General features: G+C 54.0%; 2 protein-coding genes across 2 annotated transcripts; one reads left to right on the top strand and one right to left on the bottom strand.

Moving 5' to 3' along the window:
- Positions 1-274: 274 nt before the first annotated feature.
- JN550_011990 (uncharacterized protein) lies at positions 275-2,116 on the top strand (the record flags this gene model as incomplete). Its single annotated transcript, XM_049310417.1, has 1 exon — positions 275-2,116. The coding sequence occupies one exon, from the start codon at positions 275-277 to the stop codon at positions 2,114-2,116; it is 1,842 nt and encodes a 613-aa protein (XP_049166059.1).
- Positions 2,117-6,297: 4,181 nt separating this feature from the next.
- On the bottom strand, positions 6,298-8,595 carry JN550_011989 (uncharacterized protein; the record flags this gene model as incomplete). Its single annotated transcript, XM_049310416.1, has 6 exons — positions 6,298-6,346; positions 6,803-6,867; positions 7,170-7,228; positions 7,312-7,345; positions 7,473-7,686; positions 7,832-8,595. 6 exons carry the CDS (start codon positions 8,593-8,595, stop codon positions 6,298-6,300), a joined length of 1,185 nt encoding a protein of 394 aa, XP_049166058.1.
- Between the last annotated feature and the right edge of the window lie 97 nt (positions 8,596-8,692).

The raw sequence follows: 8,692 nt of genomic DNA, 5'->3' as shown, positions 1-8,692 counted from the left end.
TGTGCTCCATATTCATCTGAAGCATACTCCTTCATCACGAGTTACGACTACTACCCAGACGAGTGTTTATTTTGGTTCAAGAAGTATCCAACTTCTTCAGAAGTTGCGCACGAGTTATTGCCACCCTCGCGCGATCGAGCCCAAGCCTAGAAATTGGTCCACACCGCTGCAGCACACTAATACTCGACTATTAGATCGCTTTGAATTCTTCAGATATCGTGCAGACTTGTCACAGTACAGTCGCACTACTCAACAAAATATATCACAGCCTGCAATGGTCTCGACATTTCAGATGCAGGCTTTCTACAGGCCCAACCCATTGACAGTCGACACCACACAAGCCCAAAAGTACTTCGAGGAGGACAGCAACAGCATCCTCGACGACAGCATCATGGATCATAGCGCTTTGGACTCGGGTCTGGAGATGTCGCCACCCATGGCCAACAGCCGCCGGGATTCCTTCGCTGTTTCCTCGTCGTTATTTTCGCCCAAAACTGAGGACTGGCAATCAGTCGACATGCAGTCTGTGCCCTCGAACAATCCGTTCCTGGAGCCGCAGAACAACAACCCCTTCATGCGAATGGACCAACAGCAAGGCTACACCCCTCAGGCGCAGTGGAATCTCGGTCATGGCTCAGGTACCTGCACACCATTACAGCAGTACGATGGTTTGGCTGCCGAGTACGATGGCAACGCCTCCGTCTTCCAACAGCCCATGCCCACGCAGACACCATTCAGCAACCCTACCGGACAGGTCCCCTTGTTTTCCGCAGTGGGCTCCAACAACCATTCGATACCAACGTCCCCGATGAAGGGTTGGATGGGTCCTGACCTCAAAAACCATCAGTCCATGGCAAAGCGAATGCGCCCTGACAGCCCTAGCATTCGATCGCATAATGACTTGCGACGTGGTGACGGGATCAGGAAAAAGAACGCCAGATTCGACATTCCCGCTGAGCGCAACCTTACCAACATTGATCACTTGATAGCCCAATCTACCGATGAGCAGGAGATCAAGGAGCTGAAGCAGCAGAAGCGTCTTCTGAGGAATCGCCAAGCTGCGCTTGACTCCAGGCAACGAAAAAAGCAGCATACCGAGCGTCTCGAGGACGAGAAGAAGCAGTACACTGTTGTGATCAGCGAGATGGAAGAGACTATCGCCGACCTCAACATGAGGATGGACCAGCTCCTCCGCGAGAAGGAGTACTATCACAACACCATCGAGAACCAGAGAATCGAGAAGGAAGAACTCATCCAGACGCACACGATTGAAACTGGCGAGTTGCGCAAGAAGGTCAGTGTCCTCACTGACCACGTCAAGAGACTCGAGACCGCAAACATGCCCAGCAACGCCGGCTACACCAACGCCTTCAACGACATGGATATGGCCATGGATCCCTCGTGGGAGAACATGGGCTTCATGGGAGAATTCCCGATGGAGCAAGAGGTCAAGCACGAATTGCAGATGGTCCCGGCCAAGAAACCCGAGATTAACCTGGCTGCTGAAGTTGAGAAGCCCTCTACTCAGGGTGGACTTCTGTTCATGCTCTTCCTTGTTGGTGCATTTGTGCTCTCTAATCGTTCCACTCCAAGCATCCCTCGCGTCTCCGAGGATGTGCGCGAGGCTTCTGCAACCCTTCTCGAGAACATCTTCAAGGATGCCGGCGTAGCGCAGGTTCCGGACAACGTCGTCGCCGCCGCTCCTCGCCCGTCTGGCACCGGTTGGGCCACGTCAACTCCTACACCGATGCACGGTGGTGGTATGCACGGCATCGCGCCGTCGGCACTGGGTGACCTGAGCGATCGTCTCACTCAACCTACCCAAGAGCAGGCCAACGAACAGCTGTTCTCCATGACCCCAGCACAGTACAACGGAGTAACGTCGCAAGATTTTCTACAGAACGCACCACCTCGGCCCACAGGCCAGGGCCGACGAAACCTCGCAGATTCACTGGCAGCAATGCGCAGCAACGACAAGCAGTCCGCTGCCGAAGTCTACACTAGATCTCTCCTTTGGGACCAGATCCCTAGCGATGTTGTCAGAAACTTCGCCAAAATGGTGGCCGAGGCCAATACTCGTAATGAGCATCAGTCCGGCAGTAACGCGATATCATGAGATAACGAACTATGACGACTACGAATCAGCACGTCAGAATCTACGCAGCGATTTCTAAATTTATTGTTTCTTTTCCATCAGCTGATCAATACACTCTCCGCCGCTCACCGCGCAATACATCAAATGTTGCTCACGCACGTCGAACGTATCATGTCTGCTTTGTCCAGCGGTTTTCCAATCCTTTACATTTGTGTCGAAATTAGCAAGCGAGCCAGCATTGATTTTTAGTGATTTCTTTATCTGCTTTTCCCCCTCGATATATCACCTTGATATGGATCGAATTGTGCATGGCGAAAATGGCGGTTTGGGATGGTGCCTGGGTGGCGGTTGAGCCGGCATTTTTCTTTCTTGTACAACTCTTTGGGCACGGGGAGGTTGGGGGCACACCACAAGGGAGTCAGTCTCGCTACGGCTTTCGCGACGCTGGTCTCCTTTCTTTCGGGTTACACGCTACACGCTTGCATCAGAGATCGCACAGGATCTATGTATAGCATGAGATGGTGGTCGGCTTTTCATGGAGGAAACATGATGAATAATGTCTCACGACAAGATGGACTGCACGAATGCAGCGAGGTGACGAAACGGGATACGATGACTGAAAGCAGATGAGCTCAACACAGTGGCTCGCTCTTTATTTATTTTGTTCGACACATGAGAACCACGAGAATCCCTTTTTAGGAACCAACAGGACAGCAATCAGCGCAACAGTAACAGTCTAATGGGAGGCATGGCTCCAGTCACTCTACAGACCATTTCCATTGCATCTTGTAGCTAGCAATTCTCAACCTGTCAATGAGCACGATCAATTCTCCGATCTCTCCGTAATTGTAGCCTTTGTCTCATTCACTACGTTATATTATGCAATGTGCGTTATTTGCCCAGACATTGCGGCAGTAGAAGAATACCCGTTGTCCTTCTCGAAGCCTGTTAACGCCCGTCCTTTAGAGGATCCTGTTGAGTCGTTCAGCGCGCCTACCAATCTTCTGCCTTCCCAGCCCCTCCATAGCCCTCTATCGCTGTAACACACAAAGCCCTGACATGGTATGTCTGGTCAAGCATGTCTCACGGGAACACGAGCGACTCGGCCCCGTGTTGTTGGAAAAACGTCCAAGAAGCGGTATGCTTTTTTCTTCTCATTTTGCCCGCCTACAACAGGCTCTCTTATACACCCTAGAATAGATCAAAATTGCACACTAATACAGACACGAGGTGAACGGCTAGAAAAAGCATGGCCAGAGACGATGATGTCCGCAGGTAATTCTAGTGGGTGCCACCCACGTCCCACGTTCCTACTGTGGGTAGGGAGTGTTCTGTAAGCTTTTCTTGTCTCAGATAGAGCGCAGGGCACACCATGCAGCTGCAGTCAGCAGCTACAGCGACTAGTCCTGCCTGCAGCGATTACTTGCTATGTATTACTCACTGCACGTTTTCCCACCCCCCGCGCCCCGGGATAAGCCTGGTCAAGCGCATGCACGGCGAGATCAGCCCCAGACCACCAGCGAGACCGGTGCAGTCCGACCCGGGTGGTACTTCGTGCGAATCTCGTTATCGATCGTGTTCCCCCCCCCCCACGAGTGCAAGTGATGCGATCTCGTGGTGCCGCTGGCGGGCGTGCGGGGTTCAAATTCCTGTTCCTTACCGTCGAGTTCGCTTATGTTCCAACGTGGAGGGTGGAGCTGCACAGCTATACACCCTCGGAGAAAGAAAGATCTCGGGGTTGGAGGAGGGGAGGGAGACTTTGGGGGTGGGCTGTACCAGATGACAAGAGCGTTAAGGGTGTGGTGACAGCGTTGCGGATCTTTGGGTTCTCTAGTCTCCTCCCTGTGTGTATATGGGTGTGTGTGTGGGACGATGGTCTGAATGCAGGCAGAAGTCGTTCAAAGAAGATGCGACCTACGTGAATTGCCTATTTGGGTAGTCTCGTGATCGCGAAACGAAGATGGGGAGGGATTAGATCGGCATAGACTATCGCCGATTATCCAGATGCTTGGGACCAAGTATGCAGTGGGTGGGCACACGCCGTGTAAGTCATCTGGTGATACGGTTCAAAATACGCACGATGTTGTTCTCTTCCTCTGAACTGCCTACGAATCTCATACTAGGTTTGCGTTTTCTGTATTCAATGTCCATCTGCCGCGGCCTCAGTCCCAGCGCTGACAGTTACATGCTGCACTTCGGTCGTGTCCAGGGTTCTGATTCCTTGGATCAGCGCGGGGCTCGTCTGTCGCCGCATAGGCCCTCAGGGTTCGGAGGATTGCGTAAAGTCTAAAAGCCACGCCTCACGACTACAGCCACCCGAGGTCACTGGACTTGTTTGCAATGTTCTCCAGCCAAGGACCTAACTATTGTACAGACGAATAGCGAGAGAAAGACGGCTCCGTTAGCTCGTCGTGTGTCGGTGTTGCCAGAAATAGCTTATCAGTCAGAGTCGAAAGTCCCGCTTATACTACGCCCGCGGCGTATAGGGCCAAACAAGTCGAACACTTCGGTCCCACTGCACTGCCACAAGCATCTTATCTGCCATTACGTTATAATACCCTTACGTCGTCCCCTGCTGCTTGTGATTATTCAATGCCCGGTTTTCAAGAGCATTACCCTAGGGAGACTTACGCGTCCCCAGGTTCCCTCCGTACGCCATCGGCCGCAGTGCAACACTTGGACGGATTAGAGGCAGTGCCCCCGGCAAAAATGAGCACGGCATCCCGATGCACCGGCAGAGGCCCATACAGCCCTTCAGGGCTTGCTCTTGTCCTCCTAATCTAGAGGCCTTGGTTTCCTTCTGTCGCGTCTGGCCTCGTACAGGCGAGATCGGTTCCTTCCTATCTTCCTATCTGGATATCCATTTGTCGCACAGCCTCGTCCCATCTCAAACCTTCGTGGACCCAAAATTGGCGCGGTCATCAGACCACTTGAGGAACTGTCCTCGCCTTTTCATCGCTGTTCTAGATATTGGTCTGATGTCTGTGTTGTGTCCTGACATCCCATTCCTCTTGGCCCGTTAACCTACCATATTCATTCCTAAACACCAGTTGCTGTTGCAATAACGGGGATAGAGTATTTACTGGTACGGCCTAAGCCATCGTTCATGTCCTCTCCTGCGGACCTTAAGATGTCACACTGTGATATCGTGCGAGTTTGTACATACACGACGGGAGCAACCGAGGGACTGACATCATTGATACCTAGACCTGACAAGCTTATCGCTGTGAAAAACTGCAAGTGTTCAACTCATGTACTCTTACAAGCTGGCGCATCATTCATCGATGCTCGTACACCTGGTCCTCAGGGCTTGGTCACGACAAGCAGGTATGGCCCCGGTGATGATACCGCTCAGAACCTCGCCATATGTAGGCTTGCCTCAGAAATAAATTTCCCTGCCGCATGCATGCACCTCGCTGGTGAAGAAAGCCCAGGACCCTCAGCCCTTCGGCTTGCTGCTTGTCTTGAAACGTGCTACCAGCAAAGATAGATGAAGTATACCTTCGCTCGACTTCACTCTGCAGGAGGAACGTAACATGAACATTAAAAGCCGTCAACATTGCGTGTTACTCCTCCATTAGTCGCTGAATCATTAGCAGCACCGAACGCCTATCTGCACATGTAAAGACAAGAGCCTCCCGCTGTTGTGTTTCCCTGACCCGACCCAACCAAACAGCCGCCTGAAGCGTGTGTATATATCGTAAGTAGGCCGACTTGGGAAAGGGGCCTGCTGCGTACAACCCTCCCACATTGATCAGGCCAAATGCCGTAATACGTGCATGCATGCATCCAATCCGCCATCCCTCCAACCACATAATGGCTGAGGTACTGTGCATATGCAGAGAAGCCTGCACTGCGTCGTCCCTGTGGCACATAATTGCCAATCATTCAAACCCCGCGAAAAAAAACGCCGCCTTGTGCTCCACATTCCCCCAGTACCATTTTTGCCCGGTCCTACATGTTGGTATCTGTCCGAGTACGGGCGAGGCTCGCCCAATGTTTCCCCTCCGCCGGTCTGATGGCACCCGTCCCTCCGCACTGATTGCTGATGCAAGCACCCAGTAGCCTGTAGCGGATACCCCCTTTTTCTCTTCCCGACGAACACTCCGCGACTCAGTATGTAGTGCCTGGTTACGATCCGGGGTAAACCGCGATGGTGGCGACTGATATCGCACTATCGAGCAGGAGTGGAAAGAACAGCTCTACTTCTTGCCCGCCTTTTTCTCTGGATCGTACTTATCCTTCCAAATCCTGTACGCACCCGTCAGTGAGTGACGCCCATGTGAAGAACAGAAAATCCAGATATCCTTGCCGGCCGATAAGAAGCGCCGACGATGATGCACAAAAGGGTGGATGGCGTCAGAGGGGTAGTTGGGGGGGAAAGACTTCTCCCACGTTGCACGAAACGGTAGTGCTCCAAGACGGAATAGCAAGTTCGGCCCCCAAGAGGGGAACCGTTACGGTTGACATTGAAGCCGTTTCGTTACCAGGGGCACGCGAGGCCACAAATCTAGACCCTAAGAGTAAGGCGGAAGTGCAGAAGTAGCCCGGCTTGGTCCACAGCCTATGAAAACGAGTGCATAGAGGTCATATGTGACGACCAACTGCAGCTCCGCCAAAATCATGCGGGCCGGAGAAATAGCGCCACACGAGCATTGGATAGGAGGGCAATCTGAGGAAAATGACTGATATGATAATTTAACTTACCAGGTATTCCCAAGGGTCTTGTTTCCGGCTTGTTCAGCCAGCCGATAGTACTTCGCCGCAAGGAACTAGAGAAGCAGTCAGCCTCGTGTGATTCTCTGCTGAGCCCACCATGAAGGGATCAATTAGGTGATCTGATGGCATTTGCACCGTGAGCCTCGTTGCTGCCCAACGCCTGATCGTGATCGTGTCTGACGTCCCTCAGGAGAAAGTCAAGTTTGGATGATACGATGTCCCCTGGAGGCTATGACGCTAGGGCAATGAGGCTCGTGACTCTGAAGGGATGACGAACCAGTCTCCAGACTTGACTCGGGGCTTAGGTCGCATGCGATGATTTGTGATAAGGGGGGAGGATTCCTGCCTAACATACCTTGTCTTTCTTGCATCCAAAGCCTTCGAGATAGCACCAGGCAACTTCGTTCATGGCATCTAAGCGAGAGTTCAGCCATGACCATGCCATCATTCTGCCGCGGTTGGGCAATGCTTCGCGTCTCAGGGGCTGAGCCACTTACCAGAATCACCAAGATTGGCTGCCGTCTCATAGTACTGAATTTAAAGTTAGCTCACAAGGTCCAGTAACGCGTTCGAGATAAACACCCGATCCTATGGCTCTCATCCGACCCCGATCTTGCAAAGCAATAGGCTGGTCCTCCGCGAATAGGGGCACACTCACTTGCTTTGCAGCGACTGAATCCTTCGGAACGCCCCAGCCATGGCGGAAGCAATTGGCGAGCTCAAAGATCGCTAGCACCAGCTCGCCCTTGGCCGCGCCTCCCTTCTTCAACCCGGCCTTGAGGGCCATGTTCTCGACCTCAGCCGCATTGGACGCCGCTGCGGAGAGGAACGTGACAGCTTGCTCGAGATTTGGTTCACAGCCCCATCCGTGCCTACGTGCTTGAATGTCAGCCCCTGTTCTATGCGACCAAATGATCTCCCTGCTGCCGCCTGATGAACTTCCAAGCCCGGTGTAGGTGTAGGACTGCGATAGAGAACACGTAGAGCTGCTTGCGACATGATATATGTCAGACTAACCTCAACGCAAGGCCGTATAAGACCTGACTCAGGGGATTGTTCGCCCCATTGGGGTCTGCCAGCCGGCCGAACATGCGTGTCGACTGTTCCAGCTGCCCCTCCTCGTGCAGCCTGATGGCCTCCTGTATGTTGTCGTCTATGCCCTTGCTCGAGACGACGCCGTCCGATTTCCTCTGGCGCAGGCTGTTGGCCACGGCCGTCATGTCGAACGGGTTCGGCACCTCGGCGGCCGGCGAGGGCGTCACGGAGGCGGAGCGGGCGCGCACCACGCGCTCGTTCTGCTCGGCCAGGATCGTCGCCCGGTTCTCCCACTCGCGCTCCGAGACGTCCTTGTCGGCGGCGCCGTCGGGCAGCCGGATCTGCGGCAGGTTCTCGGGCACGAACTCGGACGTGCTCGGCTGGCGGTGCAGGTGCAGCCGGTGCGAGAGGCGCCGGTGGCCGACCCCCGGGTGGGCGTCCTTCTTGTTGCTGGTGCTGCTGTTGGAGGGGGAGGACTCGCTCTTGACCGAGGACGTGCTGTTGCCACGCGACCGGCTCTTGAAGACGTCGAGGCTGCGGCGCGGCTTGCCGCTGTCCTTGGCGGCCAGATAGTCATCGTTCGCGCCGTCCGGGCCCGTCGGCGGGTAGATGATCTCTTGGGTGTTGGTGTCGGAGCGGATGAAGGTGAACTCGGGGGCGGCCAGCCGGCCGACCTCGGCAGCGTGCGCGGCCGAGTAGTCGCCGGTCAGCCGGTCCTTCTTCTTGATCATATCACGGAGTCCCATTTTGCCCGCTGTTTGCCTGGGTGTTTCCGGACCCGAACTAGATTCCAGTGTCTTGCAGAGACGATTGGCCTGAGCCTGAGATGCCGTATACTTAAAT

This window comes from Neoarthrinium moseri (assembly GCF_022829205.1).
Source record: "Neoarthrinium moseri strain CBS 164.80 chromosome Unknown scaffold77_Wmoseri_CBS_16480, whole genome shotgun sequence".
NCBI classification, from domain to species: Eukaryota; Fungi; Ascomycota; class Sordariomycetes; order Amphisphaeriales; family Apiosporaceae; genus Neoarthrinium; species Neoarthrinium moseri.
This window is presented reverse-complemented; position numbering and strand designations above follow the sequence as displayed.